This window comes from Phytophthora ramorum, assembly GCF_020800215.1.
Source record: "Phytophthora ramorum isolate Pr-102 chromosome Unknown Phyram_PR-102_s0004, whole genome shotgun sequence".
Taxonomy (NCBI): domain Eukaryota; phylum Oomycota; class Peronosporomycetes; order Peronosporales; family Peronosporaceae; genus Phytophthora; species Phytophthora ramorum.
This window is the reverse complement of record NW_027150650.1, coordinates 2,889,137-2,914,232: the sequence shown is the minus strand read 5'-3', so window position 1 is coordinate 2,914,232 and position 25,096 is coordinate 2,889,137. Positions and strand designations below refer to the sequence as shown.

At 54.0% G+C, this 25,096-nt stretch overlaps 12 protein-coding genes across 12 annotated transcripts; 5 read left to right on the top strand and 7 right to left on the bottom strand.

The window, feature by feature from the left end:
- Positions 1-11: 11 nt before the first annotated feature.
- KRP23_5376 (Cytochrome P450 94A2) lies at positions 12-1,706 on the top strand (the record flags this gene model as incomplete). Its single annotated transcript, XM_067890433.1, has 2 exons — positions 12-721; positions 1,676-1,706. 2 exons carry the CDS (start codon positions 12-14, stop codon positions 1,704-1,706), a joined length of 741 nt encoding a protein of 246 aa, XP_067746982.1.
- A 71-nt stretch (positions 1,707-1,777) lies between these two features.
- On the bottom strand, positions 1,778-3,451 carry KRP23_5375 (uncharacterized protein; the record flags this gene model as incomplete). Its single annotated transcript, XM_067890432.1, has 1 exon — positions 1,778-3,451. One exon carries the CDS (start codon positions 3,449-3,451, stop codon positions 1,778-1,780), a length of 1,674 nt encoding a protein of 557 aa, XP_067746981.1.
- A 517-nt stretch (positions 3,452-3,968) lies between these two features.
- KRP23_5374 (uncharacterized protein) lies at positions 3,969-5,624 on the bottom strand (the record flags this gene model as incomplete). Its single annotated transcript, XM_067890431.1, has 1 exon — positions 3,969-5,624. The coding sequence occupies one exon, from the start codon at positions 5,622-5,624 to the stop codon at positions 3,969-3,971; it is 1,656 nt and encodes a 551-aa protein (XP_067746980.1).
- Positions 5,625-5,906: 282 nt separating this feature from the next.
- On the bottom strand, positions 5,907-7,739 carry KRP23_5373 (uncharacterized protein; the record flags this gene model as incomplete). The annotated part of the gene is made up of 1 exon (XM_067890430.1): positions 5,907-7,739. One exon carries the CDS (start codon positions 7,737-7,739, stop codon positions 5,907-5,909), a length of 1,833 nt encoding a protein of 610 aa, XP_067746979.1.
- A 575-nt stretch (positions 7,740-8,314) lies between these two features.
- Positions 8,315-9,433, top strand: KRP23_5372 (Calcium/calmodulin-dependent protein kinase type 1; the record flags this gene model as incomplete). Its single annotated transcript, XM_067890429.1, has 1 exon — positions 8,315-9,433. The coding sequence occupies one exon, from the start codon at positions 8,315-8,317 to the stop codon at positions 9,431-9,433; it is 1,119 nt and encodes a 372-aa protein (XP_067746978.1).
- A 193-nt stretch (positions 9,434-9,626) lies between these two features.
- On the bottom strand, positions 9,627-11,269 carry KRP23_5371 (putative protein S-acyltransferase 17; the record flags this gene model as incomplete). The annotated part of the gene is made up of 9 exons (XM_067890428.1): positions 9,627-10,058; positions 10,119-10,208; positions 10,284-10,343; positions 10,438-10,496; positions 10,555-10,580; positions 10,660-10,719; positions 10,791-10,958; positions 11,031-11,125; positions 11,207-11,269. 9 exons carry the CDS (start codon positions 11,267-11,269, stop codon positions 9,627-9,629), a joined length of 1,053 nt encoding a protein of 350 aa, XP_067746977.1.
- Positions 11,270-11,352: 83 nt separating this feature from the next.
- KRP23_5370 (Proteasome subunit alpha type-2) lies at positions 11,353-12,537 on the top strand (the record flags this gene model as incomplete). Its single annotated transcript, XM_067890427.1, has 6 exons — positions 11,353-11,371; positions 11,433-11,459; positions 11,600-11,740; positions 11,807-12,216; positions 12,286-12,363; positions 12,436-12,537. The coding sequence occupies 6 exons, from the start codon at positions 11,353-11,355 to the stop codon at positions 12,535-12,537; spliced, it is 777 nt and encodes a 258-aa protein (XP_067746976.1).
- Positions 12,538-12,788: 251 nt separating this feature from the next.
- Positions 12,789-14,059, bottom strand: KRP23_5369 (Presenilins-associated rhomboid-like protein, mitochondrial; the record flags this gene model as incomplete). Its single annotated transcript, XM_067890426.1, has 4 exons — positions 12,789-12,959; positions 13,033-13,106; positions 13,176-13,638; positions 13,706-14,059. 4 exons carry the CDS (start codon positions 14,057-14,059, stop codon positions 12,789-12,791), a joined length of 1,062 nt encoding a protein of 353 aa, XP_067746975.1.
- A 180-nt stretch (positions 14,060-14,239) lies between these two features.
- On the top strand, positions 14,240-16,719 carry KRP23_5368 (Guanylate-binding protein 6; the record flags this gene model as incomplete). Its single annotated transcript, XM_067890425.1, has 3 exons — positions 14,240-15,317; positions 15,395-16,470; positions 16,537-16,719. 3 exons carry the CDS (start codon positions 14,240-14,242, stop codon positions 16,717-16,719), a joined length of 2,337 nt encoding a protein of 778 aa, XP_067746974.1.
- Positions 16,720-17,231: 512 nt separating this feature from the next.
- On the bottom strand, positions 17,232-20,114 carry KRP23_5367 (Myotubularin-related protein 1; the record flags this gene model as incomplete). Its single annotated transcript, XM_067890424.1, has 1 exon — positions 17,232-20,114. The coding sequence occupies one exon, from the start codon at positions 20,112-20,114 to the stop codon at positions 17,232-17,234; it is 2,883 nt and encodes a 960-aa protein (XP_067746973.1).
- Positions 20,115-21,904: 1,790 nt separating this feature from the next.
- On the top strand, positions 21,905-22,213 carry KRP23_5366 (uncharacterized protein; the record flags this gene model as incomplete). Its single annotated transcript, XM_067890422.1, has 1 exon — positions 21,905-22,213. One exon carries the CDS (start codon positions 21,905-21,907, stop codon positions 22,211-22,213), a length of 309 nt encoding a protein of 102 aa, XP_067746972.1.
- A 775-nt stretch (positions 22,214-22,988) lies between these two features.
- Positions 22,989-24,443, bottom strand: KRP23_5365 (Ribosomal oxygenase 1; the record flags this gene model as incomplete). Its single annotated transcript, XM_067890421.1, has 1 exon — positions 22,989-24,443. The coding sequence occupies one exon, from the start codon at positions 24,441-24,443 to the stop codon at positions 22,989-22,991; it is 1,455 nt and encodes a 484-aa protein (XP_067746971.1).
- Between the last annotated feature and the right edge of the window lie 653 nt (positions 24,444-25,096).

Sequence of the window (25,096 nt, the reverse complement as noted above, 5' to 3'; positions counted from 1 at the left end):
GGCCAGTCACGATGCTGTCGCCCTCCGCCGTACTCACCCACCCGCTTGTGGTCGGACTGCTGACCGCAGCTGCCGTCGCCGCGCTCTCGTCGGTCGCCACCAGCTACGCAGCCGACGCCGACTCGGGCGATGAAGACACCAAGCCAGTCAAACCGGTGCCCTACCTGCCTGGGGCCCACCCCGTGCTAGGCCACACGCTGCTCATGGCTAAGAACCTCGACCGGTTCCAGGACTGGCTGGTCGAGACCAGCGTCGCCCGCAATGGAGAACCGTTCGTGCTGCACCAACCAGGCAAGAACGACTGGCTGTTCTCAGCGAGACCTGAGGACTTTGAGCAGATTCTGCGGGTGCACTTCGACACGTTCATCAAGGGACCGCAGGTGCGAGAGCTGCTGGACGACTTCATGGGCGAGAACATCGTCATCATCAATGGCCACCGCTGGAAGTTCCAGCGCAAGGCTCTGGTGAATTTATTCACGGCCAGAGCCCTGCGGGACCACATGACGCCCATCGTGCAAAAGTGCGCGTTGGCGCTGCAACGGGTGTTCGCTCAGGCGGCCACGAGCGGAGAAGCTATCGACGTGCACCATGTCATGGGCAAGTTCACGCTGGAAACGTTTGCCGAGATCGAGTTTGGCAGTCAGTTGGGGCTGCTGGAGTCCGGCCAAGAGCACGCGTTCGAGACGGCCATTGACGACGCCAACCACATCTCGCTCGAGCGGTTTGCGGTGCCCATGTGGGTCTGGAAGCTCAAGCGCTGGCTCAACGTGGGCTCGGAGCGTCGTCTTCGAGAGGATATGGCCGTAATCTCCAGCTTTGTCATGAGCTGCATCTCCGGGGCGATGGAGCGTCGCAAGCAGCGACAGGAAGCTGCAGCTCGCGGAGAACCACTGGGACCTGTCGCCAAGGACATCGTGTCTATCTTGCTGGACAGTGAGGACACGATCGGCGAGCCCGTGCTTCCTAAAGACGTGTTCAACATCTCCCTGGCTGGAGTCTTGGCTGGTAAAGACACGACTGGAGACGCCACGAGCTGGCTCATGCATATGCTGCATGAGAACCCGCGAGTGGAGAACAAGCTGAGAACAATACTGCTGGCTGAAGTGCCCAAGCTGGCGGTGGACGAGAGCTACGTGCCCTCGATGGAGGAACTGGATGGTGTAACGTACTTGGAGGCCACGATTCGTGAAAGTCTGAGGCTGAAGCCTCCAGCTCCGTGCGTCACGCAGCACTGCACACAAGACACGGTGTTCCCGGATGGCACCTTCGTCTCCAAGGGCACGGACACGACTCTGCTGTATCACGCTTCGGCGCTGCTACCGAGTGTCTGGGGTCCGGACGCTGCAGAGTTCAAGCCCGAGAGGTTCCTGGATGAGAACGACAAGCTCCTCGTTCTGCCGCCGCTCAAATTCATCGCGTTCAGTGCGGGCCCACGCAAATGCGTCGGCCGCAAGCTCGCCATGATCGAGATGAAGGTCGTGACGGCGTGTCTGCTGAGCCGCTTCCACCTCGTCCAAGTGCCTGGCCAGGACATCCGCGGCACCATGGGCATCAGCCTCGGCATGAAGTACGGCATGAAGGTGAACGTACAGAGAACGCCTGGCGTCGCCATTCGAGCCTGAAGTGGCAGGAACCTCGTTCTTGCTCGCTTCCTAATGTACATCATCACTTCCAGCGGCTCGTTCGCTACAATAACACTCGGTTGAATCCAATAAACATGTATATTCCTTACGCTATTTTGCAGTTCCTGCATTCATTTTCCAGTGTACGTATCCCATTAATCAAGTTCACCGCTCTGCAGCAGCATCGCCGTGTTCTGTGTCTGCGCGTACGTCATCTCGGCCGTGACGTTCAGCTGGAACAGCATCGCCTCCAACCTGGTGCGTGGCTGCGCACGTCCGTAGCGAGGTACGAAGTCGTCGTCTTCCGGGAGCCCTTGCCGCTTCCAGACCGTCAACGTGCTGTCCGAGTCCGACGTCGGTGGACTTTGGTCGGGCTCAGCCACAACGGAGCTGTGGGTCTCTTCTTCGTCGGAGCTGAAGCAGAAGTCTGCGCCATCCAGTTCTCTCGAGAACGGGTTCGTGTCCAAGCTCTCATCGGCTGTGGAGTTGGTGGGCATGTCTACAGACGAAGTGGTTTTGGGTGTATGCTTGTGCCGACTACTTCTGCGGTTGTGAGACATCGTGTCGAGCGCGTATGACCGAGGTGATGGAGACGGAGGATCCACTGAGGATGCCGACGATGAGGATACCTGAAGGCGCTTGATGTGGTAGGCGGCGAGGATTTGAAACGCTGGATCAGCCGGACGGACGTCGTTCATGATGCTTGCGTCGTGCACACAGTTCCGACAGCACGCGTGCTCCGAGTACGGGGCAGTAGCTCCCAGGAACAGACGTTGCTTGGTCTTGGCGATGCAGCTGGAGCAGACTGTCGCTCCACACACGCCGCACTGGAGCAAGTGCCTGAACGAGAGCACTTTCTTGGTCTTGAAGCACACGGAGCACGCAGACAGCTTGGGAGCTCGGACAGCGTCTCGATTGCGACGTGCCATCAGCGTAAGCTTCTTGGCCTCTCCGATCCCCACGCCGTTCAATAGTCCGGCCATGAAGGACTTGGTAGCAGCCGTCACCAACTTCTTGGTGAACTTCCCTCGACTCTGCCCCAGGTCGAAGATGCCGCGCACCGTCACCTTCAACTGCCCCGGCGTGGTCTCTCGAAACAAACAGGTGAGGAACATGTTGACCCGCGCGATTTTGCGAGCTTCGAATGGCCGGCACTGTGTCAAGTCCACGGAATGCAGCACCATGTATCCGTAGCGTCCTCCGCTGTCATCGACCTCCACCCCCGTAGCTTTGAGGTAGCAGAGATCAACATGGTACGGCAGCTTCGGGAACGCCCAAATGAAGTCTGCGGAATGGAACGGGTCCTCGGACGTTGGGCCCTCAGCGGTGCCCAGCCACACGCAGTCTCTCGGGTGGTTCTTGAACCAGAAACCCGTCATGAGGTCCTCTTGAGACGCTGCAGTCATCCCGTACATCATGTCCTCCATAGAACCTTTGACGTGTCCGTCACAGATCATACTGGTGTAACCATGCTCCACCGCTTCTTGGACTTCGGGGAACGCCTCCTCTCGAGCCAATCGAGACAGTGACCTGCCTCGTCGAAGTCGTCGGTAGAAGCGAAGCCCCTCACTCGTTTCCACCTGCTTCCACTCGCTCGGGTCCAGGAACGGAAGCTGCTGGTCTCGACGCTGCGTGTAGTCCTTTTCATCGATTAGTAGGGAGTCCACGCGCTCTCGCACGAGTCGAGCGTAGTAGTATTGCTGGCTTTCGGTGGGGTGATAACACCCCGGCGACAACGGGAACTGGAGCATGGGCGACCTGCCTTCTGCATCTTCCGGTCGCCATTCATCCGTCGCGTAGGTCTCGGCAAGACGAGGACTCGGACTCATATTGGCGTCCAGACGGCGAATTTCAGAGTGGCGGAAACGAGGTAGCACCAGCACCGCCAGGCCACGGGAAGGGAATTGAATATGACGCGAGGGTAGCGTGGCACTGCCGGTATGTGGGCTCCCGTGTAGCATCCCGAGATGCTCCATGCAAACGTTAATCGAGTAGACTCACCAAGACGGGTAAACATCTCTTTTTCGAGATGACTGCTACACAGTAGCTACCCACAGCTTCGACAACTACAATTGTGTAATCCTTTGGTTACGCTAAATCGTTTCGCTGCCTACGTTTCGCTGGTCTGTGCTGTAGCTTCGCCAGCCATTCTACGAGACTGTGGGACAACGCTGTGATCAGTGTCAGCTTGTTCCGAGATCTGAGTCCCCAGTGAAGGTGCAGGCGCCTGCTTCGAGCTGGGGAACTCCGCGTACTGGGCCAGGGCTCTGCACCCCTTTTGAGCTTGCAAACTGGTGTTGAAGCTTTTCCACAAAAGTTGGTTCCTATTCTGTGATCGTACAGACTTCACTCATTGTGTAAACTCCTCATGCTCTCCAGTGTCCGTACGTATGTGCGCTCAGCCTGCATGTTTAGCTCGCGTAGCTGCTGCTCAATGCTCTCCGCCAGCGTGCCGTTCGTGTAACCCCTAGTGGTTGTGTTGGAGGCTGGGACGAAATCGGTTTCCGTGGAAAGGTGGTGATTCCCTCTCCAGACCGAGACTTGGGTGGTGGACGAACCGTCCACCGCGTCGTGAATTGGTTCCGACTGGTTGTCATACCTTGAGTCATTGTCGTCGTCATTGGAGCTGCGGCGAAGCTCAGGCAAATAGAGCCCGAGGGAGAAGGGGTCGTCGTCAAACTCAAGTCGATACTCCCCCACGCTCTCATCGGCGGTTGAGTTCGTCGGTAGATCTGCTGACGACGAGTTGGTTTTCATCTCTTCGCTGTGAGTCGGAGACGTTGCAGCCTCCTTTGGTGCCGACGACGACCGCGGGCGCTTTCTGAGGTAGTACTCGGCCACGACCTGAAACTCCGGTTCGGCAGGACGCACGCGGGTCTTGGTTACTGCTTCGCGGATGCAGTTAGGGCAGCAGTCGACTAAGGAGCACGGCTTAGAACCTAGGAAAATGCGTTGCTTAATGCCGCGCGTGCAGTCGGAGCAGACAGTGCCGCCACACACTTGACACACAACCAAATACACACCCATGCGCACACGACCGAAGAACGACGCGCGCTTGGTGCACATGTAGCAGACGTTCTCTCTGGGGGAATCGGCGAGGCTTCGAAGACCGTAGGAACTGCGGCGAGCTAGTAATGTGAGCTTCTTGGCCTCTCCGATCCCCACCCCATTGAGAAGGCCGATCATGATCGATGTCGTTGCAGCGGACACCAGCCCCGTCAGCATCTTCACCTTCCTGGTCAAATCAAAGATGCCGCGGACCGTCACCTTCAGAATGCCAGGCTCGTGCTCTCGGAACAGGCAGGCAAAGTACATTTTGGCTCGAGCGATCCCGTGTGCTGCGAATGCAGGACACTGAGCAATGTGCACTCCATGCAGCACCAAATACCCGTAGCGTTCGTCGTTCTCATCGAACTGTACGCCGGTCGCTTTGAGGTAGCACACGTCCACCTGGTCGACAAGAAACGGTGGCAGCTTGGGTAGTGCCCAGATCAAGTCGGCCGTGTGGAACGGGTCGTTGGGGGTGGCGGTCTCCACCGTCCCAAGCCAGACGCAGTCCTTGGGCGGGTTCTTGTACGAGAACCCCGTCATCAAATCGAGCTGCGAGGACGCCGTCATGCCGTACATCATATCTTCAATCGTGCCGGCGATATGCCCGTCACAGATCATGCTCGTGTAGCCCCGCTCCACCGCTCGTTGGATCTCAGGGAGGTCCTCTTGCAGCGCCAATTCACGCAGGGACCGTCCTCTAGGATGCCGTCGATAGAACGTGAGACCCTGCTCCCTCTTGACCTGCTTCCACTCCCCTGCATGGAGGAATGGCTGCTGTCGAGCTCGACGTTCAGTGTAGCGAGCCTCTTCTCGCAGGAGGGACTGTACTTGATGGCGAACCAGCTCGGTGAACGTTCGGCGCTCGAGGTCTGTAGGCGTGAAGCAGCCCGGAGATAGTCGAATGCCCACGGGCCTCACGTCGGACTGCAGTTGCTCCGGGCTCGGGCTCATTTGGATGTTGGATAGTGAGTGATGCGTGTCAATGGTGAGCGACTTGGTGCCGCAACCGCAATTGCTGCAGTTGCACTGGGAAGGGAGCGGCGATATGACGCAGATAATGTAGCACACGGGAAGCTCTCTCGACATAGCAGACGAGGAGTGCAGCAACTTGCGTCAGTGCTGTGGTAGCAGATCGAGAGGGCATGTCGTGATGCGCAGCAAAGTTCAATCGAGTCAAGCATAACGTTTTAACCATTGTCCAGGATCGCTGGATCGGAGCTTATCTAAACCTACCTACCGCATGGACCTTTTCATGATCTCCTCGTTGGCTTTCGCCGTGATGTACGCTTCCTCGGCCGAGGACTGCAGCTCCATCATCCATTCTAACATGCTGTTGGGTCGCCGCTTGAACGATGACGTGTTCACTCCGAAGTCGTGGGTGGTAGCGTCGGTTTTCACCTGGTAGTTCTCGTTCCAAGCCCTCACTCCACTTGATGTCGTACTCTGCGGTGTGTGGCCGAGCTCTGCGTATTCCTTCAGCAACTCCGCTGAGACTCCATGACCTGGCTCAGGTTCTTCTTCTAGCTCGTCGTACGGCTTGGCGTACGTGTACGAATCGACCTGGAACTCGCCGGAGTTCAGGTCGCTCAGCGTCCCCGAGTAGCTGACGTCGAAGTCGAAGCCCGCACAGCTATCATCAAGCGTCGAGTTGGTCATCTCGACCGACGAATGGGCGATACCTCCATCGGAGACCAACGACTTGGGCTCGGGTTTTTCATCGTCTTCGTTGCCCACCACTGCGTCCAGAGTAGTTCGTCGATCGAAGGCTCGCAGCGAAGGCGTGGAGAGCGTAGGCGCCGCCGCAGAGAAACCAGAAGAAGACGGCGACGATGCTGACGGACGCTTCTTGCGGTAATATTCCGCCACGACAACGAACTCTGGTTCCCCGAGACGCACTCCAGTGATGCACCTCGCCTGCTGGGCACAAGTCTGGCAACACACGACGTCACAACTCGGCTGCCTGCTCCCGACAAACATGCGTTTGTCCTTGAGCCTGCAGCTCTTGCAGATTGGAACTCCACACACGTCGCACGAGCGCAAGCGCACAGTCGACAGCATGCCCTTCTTCCCTCGAATGCACATGGAGCACACGCTCTGCTTCGAGATGGCTTTGGCCTGCCGCCGTTCGTCGCGGTTCCTAAGCGCTAGTAACGTGAGCTTCTTGGCTTCGGCACAACCCACACCTCGGAGCAATCCGTCCATGACGGACGTCGTGGCGTGTGGCAGCACTAACTTCAACAGCTCGCCTCCGGCCAAGTCGAACACGCCTCGCCCCATTACATCCACATAACCCGGAGTGACTTCTCGAAGCAGGAACGAGAAGAACATCTTGGCCCGCAGAACTTTGGTCTTGCGGTAGTCGAATGGAGGACACTCGGGAATGTCAACCGAGTGCAGCACCAGGTAGCCATACGGCCTCCCCCTTCCATCGACCCCCACACCCGTAGCTTTGAGAAAACACACATCTCTCGGATTCAGGATTGGGAGCTTGGTCAGCACCCACAGCAGTTCAGTAGAATACAGCGGGTCTTCAAGTGTCGACCTCTCCACGACATTAAGCAGAACTGCGTCTTGAGGCGGAGCTGTGTACGACAACCCGGTGATCATCTCCTCCTGCGTCGTGGCACTCCACCCGTACAGCATGTCCTCGATCGTGCCGGCCACACTGCCGTCCGCCAGCATACTCGGGTTACCCCTCTCCACCGCAATCGCCGCTTCTGGGAAATCCTCCTCCACCGCCACCTCCTGCTTCGTTCGTCCTCGAAATCGCCGTTGATAGACTTTCAGACCGCCTATGCGTCGGAAGAACTTCCACTCCGTCTCTTGCACTAGCGGTTGCTGTTGGGCCCGGCGTTCCGCGTAGCGGTGCTCGTCTGCCAGCATGGAGTTCACTCGACAGCGCACGATCTCTCTGTACTCCTGTCTCTTGGTCTCATTGACTTGGACGTCTCCGAAGTAGCCTGCAGGCAATGGGGAGCGCATAGAAGGCATGGAATCTGCCGCAAACTCGTCGTCAACGACCCCGCTGCGTGCCGGCCTCGAATCGGAACTGGGAGTCGGAGGCATCCAGCTGCAAGTTCTCGAGTGGAGAAGCGGGCGGTGACTCTGCAGAGACGAATAAGGCGAGCCCGGCGTGGCACAGGCATGCTAAGCACATGCTGAGAGGTCGTCAAAGCGAAGATATGTCTTGCGCACGCTCCCACGCTCCGACAGTATTGCAGGCCACACACCCACCAAGGCGCTGGCCATCGATCATGTAGCGCTGACGGTATAGCCATTGGAGGCGGCAATGGTTTTGTTTGGCTGCCACAGCATGAGGAGGTGGACATTCATGACCACGGGTGTCCTCGTGGTCGATGGTTGGATTACCGGGAATTCGATGCATGCGCACGAATGGATTTTCAAGATGGCTGCCCTTTTTTCAGGATGGCTGCACTTTTAAATCAGTCTCTAAAACCATCAGTCATACTCCCAATTTGTATCCACATACTCAACTCAAGCACCTAATACCCCCTCAATTCCCCTCTACACCCGTCTATAAATCTGGGTCCGCGTATCATCTGATTTATTTCGCATCTCTCGCAATTGAGCTCCTCCACCTGCAGTCGCCGACCCGCCACCTTCACCCGTCGCGAGTTCAAATGCGCTGCTTCGACTGCTTCTACTCGTGCTTCCACCGGGGCGACGCGCTCTCGACGCCCAAAGGCGACGTGTCCACCGAAACCGTCGTGGAGGACGCTGCCGTATCCTCCGCCGTGTCCTCCACGCCCACGGGCCAAGGCTCAGGCAAAGTGACTGACTCGTACACGCTGGGCAAAGTCATCGGCTCTGGCTCATACTCGGTCGTGCGCGAGAGCGTCCATAAGAAGAGCAAGCAGAAGTTCGCCATCAAGTGCATCAAGCGCGCCGAGCTGTCGAACGAGGACGACGAGGCCATCCAGTTCGAGGTCTCCATCTTGCAGCAGATGAAGCACGCGCACATCATGACGCTCGAGGAGTTCTTCGTCGAGCCAGAGTACTACTACCTCGTGACCGAGTTCGTGGGCGGCGGAGAGCTCTTCGACCGCATCGTGGAGAAAACTTTTTACACGGAGAAGGAGGCCCGCGACCTCGTCAAGATCCTCATCGACGCCATCAAGTACTGCCACGACCAGAACGTGGTGCACCGCGACCTAAAGCCCGAGAACCTGCTGCTCATGTCGGCGGACGACGACGCCAGCATCAAGCTCGCCGACTTTGGCTTTGCCAAGACCGTAACCAAAGACGACGCAGGACTCGTGACGACGTGTGGTACCCCGGGGTACGTCGCCCCCGAGATCCTGGAAGGCGCGTCGTACGGCAAACCCGTCGACATTTGGAGCATTGGCGTCATCACGTACATTTTGCTGGCCGGCTACCCGCCGTTCCACGACGACTCGCAGCCCATCCTGTTCAAGAAGATCCGCAAGGGCAAGTACTACTACGACTCGCCGTACTGGGACAATGTGTCCACGGACGCCAAGGAGTTCATCAGCAAGATGCTCGTGGTGAACCCCAAGGACCGCGCCACGGCGACCGAGCTGCTGCAGCACAAGTGGATCACAGGCACGGACGTGGCCACGGTGCCGCTCACCAGCGCACTGACCGAACTGCGGCGCTTCCACGCGCGCAAGAAATTCAAAGCGGCCGTGCACTCCGTGCAGGCGACCATCAGCATGAACAAGGCATTGTCCGGGCTGGGCGAGTCCGCCAGGAACAGCAACTCTGCAGTCTCTCTTTAGATCGTACGACAGACGACCCATCGGCCTATAAGCAGGAACGAAGACGCGTGCGAGAGGAAGGCACACTGCTTGTTTGACGGCGCCCGGAGATGACCACGACGCCTCCTCTCGGACCGCTTGGCTGCTGCTCTGCACAAAATTTATTCCGTCATTCTCTATTGATTTGTGACGTTTTGAACCAGTCGTGACGTGCTCAGTTTGTTTTCTCTTTCTTGTCAGCACTGCGGCGGAGGTGCAGAGCATCCAACAAGTTCTCCTTGAACGAGCCAAGCTTGTACGGATTGAAGTTGACGTCTTCCACAGAGAAACTCTCCTCAGTGTTCATGATGGAGTCGGGCGAGAACAGTCCTCCCCACGACGCGTCCAGCGTCTTCTTTTGCTCGCGGCGAGGAACAGACAGCTTTGGCCGCTTCCGGAAGCTCAAACGCTTGAAGAGAAAGCGGAACATTCGGCGACCTGATGTTTCACCGTCGAGCTCAGCTTCCTCCCGCAAGTCCTCGCGTTTAAAGGACTCGTTCGCCGTTTCGTTCTGAGCAATGCGCTTTAGCTGCATGAGGATGAACACCCACAGGATAACGCTCGTCATGAGGCACATAGCGGTGACGAACCCCAGCGCTTGGTTGCTCTGTAGGAAGTCCAACATTAAAATCGACTTTGTACAAGGACCCCCGAGAGACAAACGTACTCCAATCAGTGACTGCAAAATCTTGGCCTTCTCAGTTCTGTCAACGCCATCGATGTCTGCTCCGCGTGTAGAGTGAAGATAGTCTTCAGTCTGTAAATGTGGTATTCAAAGGTAAGAGCAGTATCAGCACTCAACTATCAAGACTCCGAGGTGAACGAGTTGTACCTGCACGAGGAAAACACTGCTTGTGACGTAGAATCCTTCAAGGCAAACAGCAAGCTGGACCTATACAGCAAGAGTTTGTCACGGTTTATGAGCACCATACCACCATCGCCGCTCGAAGTGCACGAATCGAAAGTTACGGTTTGTTACACCTTACCAACAGATACGCGAGGAAGTACTTGTAGTTCTTCTCTCCGACACAGCCGTTAAACCAAACTTCACATCACACAGTAGCCTCCACTGTGAGTTCCAAAACAAATCTGCAAACAATGACGTGTCCTCAATCTGAACTCACTGCAGCTGCACGCCATAACAACAAAACATGCTCGTAAGAACCAGCACCAGCCACAAATTAGTGCGCACCCTTCAACCAACTTACTGGTGGTCAAATCTGCCAACGCATTGGTTGCACATCCGACAGTGCTTCGACCGCGGCAACCTACAGACACATCAGCCACGAAACCTCATCAAAATGACTTCAGCTCTAAAAAACGACTTCAGTCAACCTACTTCAGCGTCTTGCAGGTGCGGCAGAATTTCCCCTCTGGATACAGCACTGGATGGTTCACATACTGCTCGAAGTCGCTGATATTGTCACATCGGATCACGCCCGGGTCGCTCACGCACATGACCACATACAGCACGATCGACGCCACGAACAGGAATGTCGCCACCCATCTGCAAAGTAGCCACAATAACCCCTCTCAGCTCTTCATTACCAATACTTCCCCTACTTATTAGCCCTCGCACTTGTGATACCAAGCCACGTATTCGTTCGGCAGCAGCGGGTGGGCCTCGCGCAGGTATAAAAAGTAGCACGAGCCCATAGCCACGAAGTACAGGATCTAGCGATGGTAATACACGTGCAAAGATAGCATTAGACGCAGAATTGAATGGAAATTATGGTAAGCTTCGGCGCCTCGCACCTGCACCAGCGGGTTCCGCTCAAAGACGACATAGTCCCGCACCCGAGTCAATGCGCCGCCCATTATTGCCAAGTGACGTTGCGTCGCAAAATTCGTAGGAATAGAGTAAAACACATCTCCTAAGATTCCTTATTCGACACAAAACAATGTTAATACTAAATCCAAGTGTGCTATTTCGTACCATGTAATGGGTACACGCGATCTGAGGCTTCACTCCCCCTTTCAGTCAGCGAGGAGAAGGATTTCGACCAAGGTAAGATCGCGCTTCAAGGCGCCACTAGCGCGGCTTGTATCTCGACTATTAGAAGGGTTACCACCGCCGCGTTTTAGAGCATCTTTGTAGCTCGTCGTCTGCTCTATTGACACATACCCTTCTCTCTCTCTGATGCGCAGTACCCACTTCAAAATCGACCATGGCGGACTCTGCGTACTCGTTCAGTCTCACGACCTTTAACCCATCGGGCAAGCTGCTGCAGATCGAATACGCGCTCAACGCCGTGAATACAGGCGGCAAGACATCGCTGGGAATCCGCTGTGCGTCGCAAACCCCTCGAAAACTCGCGTTTTCCGGGTATTAACGTGGAACCTTATGTTTTTTAGGCAAAAACGGCGTCGTGATTGCCACGGAGAAGAAGCTGCCGACGATTCTGGTGGATGAGGACTCGCACAAGAAGATCGCAATCCTGTCGGAGCCTGCGGGTATCGTGTACAGCGGCCTGGGCCCCGACTACCGCGTGCTGGTGCGTAAGGCGCGCAAGAAAGCGCAGAGTTACTTCCAAAAGTACAAGGAGCACGCTCCCGCCGCCATCCTTGTGCGCGAGATTGCAGCTGTCATGCAGGAGTTCACCCAGTCGGGTGGTGTGCGCCCCTTCGGCGTGTCCATCCTGTACGCGGGCTACGACGACGATGGCCCGCAACTGTATCAGATCGACCCGTCCGGAGCCTACTTTGGCTGGAAGGCCACGGCTATTGGCAAGGACTCGGTCAGCGCGAAGACGTTCTTAGAGCGGGTGCGTTGAGAGATGGGGAGGGTTAGTGCTGGAGTAAGTTGCTTACTTTTATGGTTATGGTGGTGACAGCGTTACAATGACGACTTGGAGATTGAGGATGCCATCCACACGGCATTGCTGACTCTCCGTGAAGGCTTTGAAGGCGAGGTGGGTGTTGTTGAGACGTTCCCATTGATCTGGTGGTGGTTGGATACTGAGGATGATTTTTGTTTGTTGTAGATGGATGAGACCAACATTGAGGTGGGCATCATCAAGGAGGACAAGAAGTTCCACGTGCTGACACCCGCGGAGGTGAAGGACTACCTGGAGCAGGCGGAGTAAGCTCGTTGACAAATGGCAGCGTCGACCGACACCTTGTTTTGATGGTTCAGCGCTGCGCAGGCTAGACCCAGAGGTTATTGTGTCACTTGTGATGCAGTTGCTCTGGCAAAGTACGTGTGGCTGCCAAGCTGTGGTGACAGACAGGTATTCTTGCGGCTGCAGTAATAACAACGACGCAATAAAGAAGAACGCGAAGCTTGTTTCGACCTTCCAGCGGTCAACCAATTATTGATGATGCTGTAGTAACGAGTCTAATCGCTCAATGGAGCTTGGTGAAAGGCAATACCTGCAGCCTGACCGCCCAAGTGGCCCACACAGTCAACACGCAGGTTGCGCTGGAAGGCTGCACCGACGATATTGAGAGCGGTGTACAGTTGCAGCATCTGTGCCGAAGTCATATCAAAGAGCCCGTAGAGCAGTAGCTGCAAGAGAAATAAACAATGCTCACAATGTCAGCGGAGTTCAGGCAAACTCACAAACGAAAATAAGGCATACCCGCTGGTCAGGAAAGAGGAGGCATGAAAAAGTGAAGACAGCCGACACAGCACCACTTGCGCCAATAGAGAACACTGCAGGGGGCACAAGATTGTTAGACTACGTGCGCTAATCCCTCAAGTAGGACAGAATTGATCACTTACCTCCTCCATTGCCTCGCAGCTTGGAGACCAATGCACTCAGCGCAGACGACGTGGCAGCCGAAGTGAAGTACAGTGCCATGAACTTCTCAATTGTCATAAGTTCCGGGCCCCTGTTGAAGCTGTAATAGTTCTCCTTCACGAACCCAGCCACCCTCGAATTTGCAACCGCTCGATTGTACCACGTCCCCGAATTGTTGTTACTCGGTGCCAAAACGTGAGGTCCGAACTCCCACAGCATGAACATGTTGATACCAAAGTGCGGGAACGTGATGTGACTGAATGCAGATGTCAACAACGTATGGAACCGCTTGCCATACACCACCGCGTCGTACGAGCTGGCGAAATGTCTCCACATGAACTGGTGCAGTCTCGCATTCCGGAACGACACACGCCACAATCCAAACACGAGCGTATTAGCTGCAATCAGCGATGCCACCGCCTTCTTGTTATTGTCTTCGTACCACTACAAAGCATTCCGAAAAACTCGTAAGGCATAGCCCCAAAACTCAATTATCCAAACAAAACCGTACCGACTCATCCAATTGTCGTCCATTCCCACGGTAGAACAAGTCGTTGGCGTCTCCGTACAAATGTTTAACGAGTCCCTTCAAGTCCCCACATTCTTCCTGCTTATTGACCAGTGAAGTGACGACGATCCCACCAGACACGAGGCCCATACTCGCCGTCAGGAGGCGGTCGTGACGACCTGCGCGATTGAGAAGCAGCGTTTTCTGCTGCTGCTGACGCGCCAGAGCACGCAATTCAGTGCCACGAGCTGTGAGCGTATCCACGTGGGACGTTCTCAGTAGAACATCGCTGCGGAAGCGAGTGGGGGAAGCCAGCGGGCGAGGTCCGCGCAGCCCTCGGGCGACGTGGAGCATCATGCCGACGGTCCTGGACAATGAAATGATGGATGAAGTTAAAGTAGGCGTTTCGATGGGTTCTATAAGCCTATGCTATAGAATAGTACATATCTGGCACTGAAACCTATCCAATTTCCAAACCACCATACATCATACCAATCACTTGGTTGCCTTTTTCAAATCAGCTAATTCCCCATTGCGATGGCAACCAGCACTCCTGCTCCGGCGCTGTCGGCGCCGCTGCCCTTCGTGACGCTGAGTGACGATGGCACGTTCGAGGTCGCACCCGAGGCCGTCGCGTATCTGCAGGAGATCCGCGGCGACATCGCCGTCGTGGCCATTGCGGGCCTCTACCGCACGGGCAAGTCGTACCTACTGAATCTGTTGCTGGGCCGCGATCAAGAGAGCGACATGTTCGACGTGGGAGCCACGGTCAACGCCTGCACCAAGGGCATCTGGATCTGGGGTCAACCCGCAGCCAATCAGAGACGCCACCCGGCCTTTAAACACCTTAGCAAAGAAACTACTATCGTCTTCATGGACACGGAGGGACTGGGCTCGACCCAGCGCTCCCAGACCCAGGACACGAGGATCTTCGCCTTGGCTTTGCTTCTCTCTTCTATGTTCATTTACAACAGCAGAGGCGTCATTGACGCCAGTGCTATCGAGGACTTGTCCCTGGTGGTGAACTTGACCAAGTACATCCAAGCTAAGGCTCATGCTGACCAGACAGAGGACGGCAGCGACCTATCCGTGTTTTTCCCGGACTTTCTGTGGGTCGTGAGAGATTTTACGCTTCAATTGCAAGAAGAAGGCAGGGAGGTGACGTCGAGGGATTATTTTGAAAGTGCTCTGAAGCAGCAGCCACCCTTGACGGACGAGGTGGTACAGAAGAACAGGATTCGATCTTTGCTGTCGACATTTTTCCCGTCAAGAGACTGTGTGACGATGGTGCGGCCACTTAGTGACGAAGCGCTACTGAGAGACTTGATCAGACAACCGTACGAGTCGCTGAGACCGGAGTTCCGTGAGCAGATGGACGTGTTGAGGAATAAATTGTCGACGCTGCTGAAACCGAAGACCATGATGTCCAAGGTGCTGAACGGCGCGATGCTGGTGTCGCTGACGGAAAACTATGTTGCAGCTTTCAATAGTGGATCTAGCCCAGTGATTACGTCTGTGTGGGACCGAGTACTAGAGTCGCAATGTGACCAAGCGCTGGATTCAGCCAAACAGGTATTTCAAACATCCATGGAGACTTCAATCGCCGAAAAGACAAGTACGTTTTGCAGTACATGAATTGATGAGCTTCAGATTCTACGGAGTACTAAATATCTCGACCATCTTTATATGCAGACCCAGTGATGGTGAATGGAGTGTTCCGTCCAAGCCCATTAGAAGATGCTGAGTTGGCTTCTATTTATCAGGCAGCGCGCGAAGTCGCTGAGAAAGAGCTTGTGCGAGAAGATATCGCGTCATTCTCGTCCATCGAGACATATTTGCTCCAGCTATCAGAGTATACGCTTGAATTTCTGCGGAGCAAGTACGCCGAAAATGATATAGCTTCGACATCCTACAACAAGGCGTTGATCCAGGAGTTGAACATGTACAAGCCAAAACTGGAATCACTTGACGACACAGTATCAATTGCTGGGAATGGAGCTCAACCGTTGCAGGACCAGCTGACAGCTTCTGGAGACATGCTGGACGTGTTGGTGACACAATACAAAGCGCGAGCTTTGGGTCCTAGCAAAGACTCTGTTCTGAACAGTGTTCTCATCGAAAAGATTGTGGAGGGCATTTTCGAGTGGGGTTCCATGGTGAAAATGTTCTTTCGGTCGAATCAGTCCAAGTTGGTGAGTGAAATTGCGTCTACTCAACAAAGCTTACGATCAGTCGAGGCGAAAGTCCTCGCAGCACAAGAAATGCTTGGCCAACAGAAAGAATCTTATGAGAGGGCAGTCCAGTCGATCCTTGAACGAATGTCTAGCGAGCGAGGAACTCTTCATGACGAGATTCAGAGCAAGCAGGCAGAAATTGATAGATCGAACTTGCAAGTTGAGCGATTGAGTGCACTTCATAAGGAGGCTCTCGATCGGTTAGACGTGCAAATTGAGGAAGCCAAAAATGAGCGGAATCGATTAGAGTCTGACATCCGAGATGCCGAAGCTCGCCGTGAGAACGAACGACAAGAGGCCCAGCGTCAGCTCATTGAGAACGAGCTCAACTTCCACAATGAAGAGAAGGGTTTGTTACAGGGCCAGCAACAGTTTCTGCAGAAGGTCCTCGAGCTGGAGCGTCAGCTCGGTGAACAAGATACGGATCAGATTGCAGAGCTTTACCGTATCGAAAAAGAAAACCAGGAAGAAATCTCGCAGCTTACTCTACAGACCCAAGATGAGCAGGAAGTGCTGAAGGAGAGTGCAATTCAGGTGCTGTGGTTCTTGTCAGTTGTGCTGACTGAATGCGTGAGAAACTAATTTATTTCATTTTTCCAGGACATCCGCGCGTTGAAAAGCGAGCAAGAGAATGAGCTTGGAGCTCTTCAAAGCGACTTGGAGGAAAAGAAAGCACTCGTGGCCTCCCTTCACGAACAACTAGGTCAGAAAGAAGCTGAATCTGCGAGAAGAAAAGCCAAGGCCAGCCAGCTTTTTGGTGGAGAGGAATGCGTTATCCAGTAACAGTGAAAAAACATTTATAATCCCATCGAAGCAGAGCGGAAACCTTCTTGGCCTCTGTACGCGCCCACCAATTGTACTGCCTGGTACATTATTATACGTATAATTTCACTGGTTGCGAACAGTTTGTTACTCCGAAGTACTTCTATAAGTAGGAGGAGGATATAGCAAATCTAGCTAACGCATTGGTGGTGCTGCATCCAAAAGCTGCGCATGATAACTGTACCAACGAGTTTGCAAGCACAACACGTGGTAAAATTCACGAACATGTGTGTGGAGGACACTACATGTAGTCCCGGTGGACACTACAGGCAGCAGCTTTGAGGTTCAGGGTGACGTCTCGCCCCAACTTTTTTAATCTTATACTTCGAAGTAAGAGATACGAAGAATTCACCAAGTGGAGCAAATTGCCATATCGGGTGCACTTTGCTTGCAATATACTCACTTTATCTGCGTTATGTATATTTCAAGTTAACTTTATCATTTGTACATGCACGTAGTCTCCACAGGAATCTCTACATGGTATTCCCTTCAGCTGGAGAGCCCCCCTGAAGCAATCGAGCAAGCTGCTCCTGAAACTTTGCGTCTACTTCCTCTAGACTACGACGCCTCTGCTCCTTCAACTGTGCAATTTGCTTTTCAAGAGTCAAAGCAGCAGTTGCACTGAGCCCTGAGTCCTGAGAAGACGTGCTTCCTTCTGAGGTTGCTTTCCGCTCGCGGCGTGGTGGCTCTCTCGGCGGCGACAAACTCGTTGAAGGACTTTCATCAGAACAAAGGTCTTGAACGTCGTTGGACTGGGCTTGGGCCTTACGTTCCCACTTTTCAGCTTCATCGTCTCGAATCGTGTGGGCACGCTTCGTTAATGCCTCTAGTCGCATCAACAGATCAAGGTGCAGCGTCTCAATCTCAACACATGCGTCTCGATCAAAGTGGCTAGCGGGATCCCATCGCAGATAGTAGTGGGTCCAGAACTTGAGCGACTTCATGGAACATGATGGTACGATCACATCCTCGCAGGACGCGAGGGCTCCATAGCGACCCATTTCGTCACCCTCCGATATGGCATCCGTATCGGACGTGTTCCACAGTCCGTCCGACAACGGTGGGCGGTCAACTATTGGCATGAAAAGTGACGTAAGCGACGAGCGCGACTTCGGGGTCGACGGTCTCGCGCCATTGCCACCGTCTTCGACGTTACGTCCGAAGAAGAAAGACTGGGAACGCGGCGCAAGTGCTGGGGAAGACGGGAAGCTGGACAATGCAGAGGCCTCCAGAGGATGTGGAAACGAGAACCCAGCATCCAGATCCCGTACAAGTTTATGAAAGCAAGACGGTTGCGCAAGCATCATATCCGATTCACTGTCAGCATCCCAGCTGTCGAAATCTTCGAGTGAGTCGTTGCTGTAGATACGACGGCGCTCTAATTCACGCGCAAACTGATCATGTGTCGACTCCAAGGCCGCATTCACCTCTACATCCGTCGCATCATATTTTGAGTGCGCTGGTGACGAGGCGACAGCAACCGTGCTACCAAATGCCATTGAGGTGGGGCTGGAACAAGCAGAAGAATCATCCGATGACTCAAAACCTCGCCTGACTTTCCCATAATCATAATGCTCATCCGTAACTGAGTGGACGTCGCAGTCATTGTGAGTCATGTGGGGAATCAAGCGGGGAGACTTATCGTATTCCCCTCCCAATGTCCTCTCAAAGCATTGACGTGTTGCGGTGACGCTTGCCTTCCATTTCATACGCGGGGCATTCTGAGGTTGGTAGAAAGGGTTCCGCACAACCGAGCGATCCAGCGTGCTGAGAAACGACCACAGCGACTGCGTCGGGTGACGAGCCTCCTGCTCCACACGTTCTCGCTGAGAATCATAAAGGAACGTGCCAAACCGACAGGAGTACAAGTGGTCGAGAATTAGTATGAGGTACCGTTCGTTGAATTCAAATGCGCTCGGAGATTGGGCCATGACCTGCCACACGCAGTCAATCCACTGTAAAAAAATTGGAGAGGTTTCATTTGCGTTGTTGCTGGCTCCGTGTCCTGTGCGATCTCGAAATTTGTGACCATAGCTGCACCACTCCTTCTCAATAAGCACTTCGAAGCCTGTTATGGTTCGATAGTACGGGTCGATCAGCAGCTCTGCCAAAGCTGTGAGTTGAGCGGTCCTATCCCAACCATCGCTGCAGTGAATCAGAACGCTCGACTTTTGCTCCTTAACGATACGAACAATTTCAACAGCCGAGTCCAGAATGCGAGAAATGTGGCCCAACCAGTGGGTCGAGGCCAACTGGTCCAGCCACTTGTCATTGCTCTGTTTCGTGGTACACAGATCCATCAGTTTGTGGAAACTTTTGCGCATCGTGTGTATGTTTTCGATGCCCATGAAAATTAGCTTGCACTCCGTCAGAACTAATGACGACTCCATCGATTCCAATACCCGATGTTGTCCACCGCGATCATCCCAAGCACTGCATTCATTCGTATCCCCGTTGATGGATGTCACAGTCGTACCTCCGGCAAAAGCTGTCGCCGGAACTCCGGCAGATATAGCAGCGACGGCCGCTGCGTTCTGCTCCGATGCCACCATGTCAGCATACTTTAACGAGGCTGTGGCGTGCCGAGTTTCGTAGTGCTCCGTGAGCTCGTACCCAGCGCGTCCAACGGTTTTTTGTGCTACTGCATTTTTCCAGGGCCGCGCATCGATGATCACCAGTTTGGTGGAGGAGGGGTTTGTCGCTGCAATAGCCTGGATGAGGAATACGTCCTTGTCACATTGCTTTTGACCGAGCCCAACAAGCGGCTGGCTACTACGGCAGATCACAGCGCCTGTGTGACGGTCACGCCACGAGAGCACTGGAATGCGGCCTTTAGAGCGAAACTTGGAGGCCACCGCGAGCACGCTATCAGAGACAGATGCTGGTACGGCCAAAATGGACGGGTACGTCGGACACAACTCATACTGATCGTTGATGTAGCTCAATCGCCATCGATTGGTCGAAGATGAAATACCCATACGGTGGAATTCAGCTACAGCGTCATAAACCCTCCAGCCATCCACAGCACCGTTAACGCCATCAAATCTTTCCAGTGAAAACTTGGCAAACTCGTCTACTTTGCCCTCCGGCTCGCCCAGCGCATGCATTCGTACCAGCGAGTATGTGCGGTCGAATTGGCTGAACGTTTGCTTCGATACCAAGCCTTCAAATATAAACTGCAAACGTCGAAAATCCTTGCAGGCTACCTCGAGCAGCCCACTATCAGTCTCCACCATCTCTTTGCGCTTCACACGCTCGATTGATACCAGCGGAATTGCTTGATAAGCCACTAGCGACTCCGTGTGTAAGTCACTCGCATACGGCAGCTCATCTTCACGGACATTAGCGCCTTCCATCGGAAATCGTCCCATAATACCTTCACCATTCAAAACACCGTCGGGTGCCGGGCTGAATACAAGTCGGTAGTTCGTCACGTATAGTCTCCCGACATGATCCAGCCGATTCATGAATCGTACACGGACATTTTCATTCCTCACGAGCACCGCTTCCCCCGCCAGTGTCTGCAGAAATCCATCGTTGCTGTTGTGTCCACCTGCATAATCCGTATCTTCACTGCCTGTTCGTTCCCGTTCACTGTAGCTCCCACTACTCGCTCCTCTAGCAAATGGGGGTGAGGTCGAGATGGGTACATGTCTCCGTCCATTGGACGTGATGATCCCTCCTTCCATCACATCACTCCCCGGACTTGAATTCTCCACCGTCAACGGAAAAGCACCAAAAGTCGACGGTCTGTAGTATCCTAAATCCGCCGCGGAGCCACTACGTCCATTTCTCGTGCTCGTGTGAGATTTGGACGCCCATTGTCGATCTTTCACCCCATCTGCAGAAGAAAAGAATCCCCTGTTTGTAGCTTCCCGTTCTCGATCTGCCGTGTCGCTGTGTCTTCTGGGCTGGTAATTTCTCGCTTTCTGCCGGTCCTGCACCATCTTGGCATGAGCCTTTTTAGCAGCGACAGAACATTTTTGACACACCCTAACAGGTGCAAAAAAGCCAGAATTCACCAGGGGCATCCTGGAGGAAGAACAGGCATCACAAAAAACATTTCCACAGCGGCGACAGTGGTGCCGTCTCAGCATGAGGCCGAAGGAGGCCTGACAATTGTAGCATTTCTCTGCCAGACTGTCGGGTACCCAGGCCACGACGTTACGGCGGTGAGTTTCATTATGGCGATGACGACGGTACTGCTTGGGGGCGGATCTGGATTGGGCCTGTGTTTTGGGTCTTGGCTCGAGATGCAGCGACTGTGGCGCGCGCGGGGACGAACTGGACGCTGTGACCACTGGAGACACTGGTAGAGGATGACGAGCGTCCGCGGACCGCACGCGGACGCGGGGCGTGGGTTGCATGGCGCACAGGGAGCGAAGAACTGGCAGCGCTTATGCTGGCGTGAAGGTCGGGTCGACTTGTGGGCAGCTACAATAAGCAGAGATCCATCTAACCTGATAATCCTGCGATATATGATAGGATAGAGCGCACAGTAGATACATTGTTGTACTCAATACATGGTAAACCTGTCTGGTTTCATATAATATTAGGTGTAGCAGGTCGTGTCCTGGAGAATGGTTTGCGTCACTTGGAGTCCTCCTCGTGTGCAGTCTGCATCTGCATCTGCTATCTCGTCTCCCAATCGACTTACGACGAAGACGATGAGGTTCCTGTGAGATGCAAAACGAGGAGGAGGATATGTTGTGCCAAGTGAGGAAGCGGAGCCCCCTCCCACATCCACACGCTCGTTGTCGTCACTTGAAGGCTTTGGGGCAGAGGAGAAGGACGTGATGGAGATGAATGCGATGGAACATGAGCTTTTGGTGAATATTCAGGTGCTACAGCGCCAACTGTCCATGGTGGTGACGGGCAAGCCGCAGGAAGAGATCATGCCGCTTACGATGGCTGCGCGGTGTCGACTCATTATGGTGTCGAATCGATTGCCGATCTCCTTCCAACGCCAGGAAACGACAGGGAAATGGAGTTTTCGATGAATTCAGGAAGACTGATGACGGCGTTTTTTGTTTCCAAGTACCCAAGCTCGATATGTTTCAGCTACTTCATGCTCCTGGCAGCCGCCACACTCCTTGCAAGTTGTGACGTAGTCTGTGCGGACGTCGACCAGACCAAACTGTCGAAGATGACCTCTCCTGATGCTGCTGGGCTCTCGGTCCATGCAATCGGTGCGGCCAACGAAAAGAGACGCTTGCGATCCCACTACGGTGAAGACGAAGACGAAGACGAGGAAGAGAGGATTAAAGGTGTTGACCTCTTCAAGGAGTGGAAACTCGACCAGATGCTGAGCGGTATTAAAGAGTTCAAGAGATACAAGAATCTGAAGGCGTACGGGTACACTCCAAGCAGCTTCCAGACCAAGCTGACACGATTGTACGGCAAAAAGTACAAAGATCTTTGGGAGCGCTACAGCGCCAACTACTACACCATCTAAAACTACTCGTAAACAACGAGTCGTTGGCTACGAGCAATCGGTGAGCAGCGCTTTTTTCAGGTGGTTTTCAAGTCTTGGGTGAAATACAAAGGGGCAAATGACAGAGTTGTGTCAAATTACTACGATTTGTGACACACATATTCGCGAAGTGTGCACGTTGTGTGAACGAACTGTAACAGAATACAAAATTGCTTACATATCTCGAAATAGGTGAGCACGTGCATGATATGAATGCCAGTAACCAATTGCGTTCCGAAGTCCCTCCACTAAGTTTGATGACCGCCACCCGACTACATGTAGAGAACGTCCTCTGGTGTTTACAAGTGGACACCACTGCAGGTAATGCTCGCAGTCTCGAACGCCTTTGCCTTTTTCAACTCACTGGTAGCGAGCAAGCTGTCGTACCTCACTGTATCAACTACTTGAAGCGGCTCACTGCCCAGCGAGTAAGCTTACACCGATAGCCAATACAGCACGTGGCCTACGGCTGAACACGCCACATTATGAATTTGTTCGCCACGCCTACTGACACAAAAATCGTCAGTAGGCCGATTACCACGGATTCTGTCATTTGATCAATGCCTTCAAGTCTGGGGTGTGCAAGTACACTAACATCATCTGTTGCGGTGTGTGTGTGTTTATTTTTTTCTTATTTTTTTTCCCGTCGACTTGAGCTTTATCTGGTCGTGGAGGATAAAACAATAAAACGGTTTGGCTAAAACGTTCGAAATACATGTAGACTAAAATGACTAACTGTAGTTTCTGGTAGGCGAGCTTACGACTTTTGGAACATGAGGATACCTTCCTTGTACAGTGCTTTGGCAAGCTCCGTTTGATCTTGTGGGTCCTCATGCGGCATATCACCCACGCGGAAGTAGTCCGGGTAGCTGCTCAGGATGAATTCAATGCTCTCCGCATCATCCAGCTCGAACTCAAGCGGGGAAATAGGGACCTCGTGGTGCATACGCGAGTTTTCGCGGCAATGGTACATAACAGCCTTGCCGTCTTCAATCACGAGACGAGCGACGCCGTGCCGAACAAGTTTCAGCTGGGTGTTCACAGTTATCTTCTGCAGCGGGCTGTTGTCGCTCGTGCAGTTCTCCTCCTCGTCCTCAAGCGGAGGTGGAAGGCGGTCAACGAGGAAGTTCTTGGCCATCTGATCGGACGCCGCGTCCAGCATGCCCATGGCCTCACCGAGCACAACCTTCAGCGCACCCTTCAGCTTGTTCGCGAATGCCTGTCGCTCCGGGTCGCCCTTCCGGTCCGAGTGCATGACACCCATGTAGTCCAAATAGTCACGGGGCAGTGATCGTCGCAGTTCCACATTCGTACTAATAGCACCTGCGAGCGCCTGGGGTAGAAGTACCTCGAGGAAGTTGCCCATCGTATTCTGCTGTCCCGTCGATACTGTCAAATGCAACGAGTGCTTTTCCTTGTGTGCCCGTGCCTGGTGAATGAAACCTCGCGGGAAATACAGCAGATCACCTTCTTCCAAATCCACTTCCAGCACCGGTTTGCCCAAATCTTCCGGCTTGTAGTTTCCGCTCGGGTGCCGAGCGAGCATCTCACTGTCATTCAGCGGTTGGTACACCTTCCAGTGCTTGCAACCTTCAGTCTGCAGCAAGAATGCTTCAATATCATCAAAATGAGGTGCAAAGCCCTGCGTGTTCTTTGGGGTCAGGTACGTGTTGGCTCCAGCCATGCAGCCCCACTCGTCCTCCAGAGTGGCCAGCAGCTTCCACACATCGTCCGAGAACTTCTGAGGACACAGAAGCCGCACGGAGCAACCGTCATCGAAGTGCTTCCACACCTGTTTGGCCGTCGCCGAGCCCGCGGGGTTGAGCGTGTGGCGAGTATTGTCCACGTACTTGGTCAGGTCCAGATCGGCGCCGTACTCGAGCGAGTGCGTCTTGAGGATGCGATCCATCTCCTTCTTGGTGAACCAGCCGTCGTAGTAGCTGGGGAAGCTGCGCTTAATGGCCAATGGGCGCTGCTCCCAATAGTTCTCGTAGAATTCCTCGGGCGTCACGGGGTACAGCAGCCAAGTAAGCAGCATCCGACCCTTGGTGGCGCTGTGCACGTCCGTCTGCGTCACGAGGCCGTGCGCGTCGATCACATTGTCTGCATTCACTTCCTTCTGGATGAGGAGAGGCACGGGGCTCGAGGAAGCCTTACGCTTCTTGGCCGGGGGAGCGGCAGTCGGAGGCTTGGCTGCAGTCTTGCCCGCCATTGGTTTGTGACGACCATGATGGATTGATAGAGATGTACAGTGAGTGATGGGGTAGGTACTATTTGGTGTTGGAACACGATTCTTAGATGAAGTGCTGTGAAACCTCGGGCAGGTTTGGATGTACGACCGGAGTAGGCTGCAGTCGGTATTCGAGCAACGCGCCCTCGTCTAGTACATAGAAGTACTACTAGACATTGAAGACGCTGATTCGTAATATGTTGTCGTGGAGCTACACAAAGTGTCCGTGCCATTTACCCTTATTGCTCTGCTAGGTACGCATTCCGCTTGCCTGGACCACCGGCTTGCTCGAATGAGTAACGCCGCTGGTGAACCACTTGGAGTTTGTATAAACCGGCGTGTTCAGCTCGCGCGTGCCGTAAGCGTGCCTCCTGACCATCTTTCGCAAGCAGCGTCTGGATTTTCATACGATCGTGATCAGACCTGTCCAGTTGTAAACTGTAAGGCTACAAAACCCGGTGAGACGCTCCAGCATAGGTTCATATATTATTGCAGGTTGATCATATGATCTCCACAATGTACCCTTCCCAAACGGATGTAAGCGGCTAAGTCAGGTATTACATTTTGAAGCAGCCTATTTCCGTCCAGCCAGGTGTTAGACAACCAGCTTCCTTTACTTGGAGGTGGGACATCGC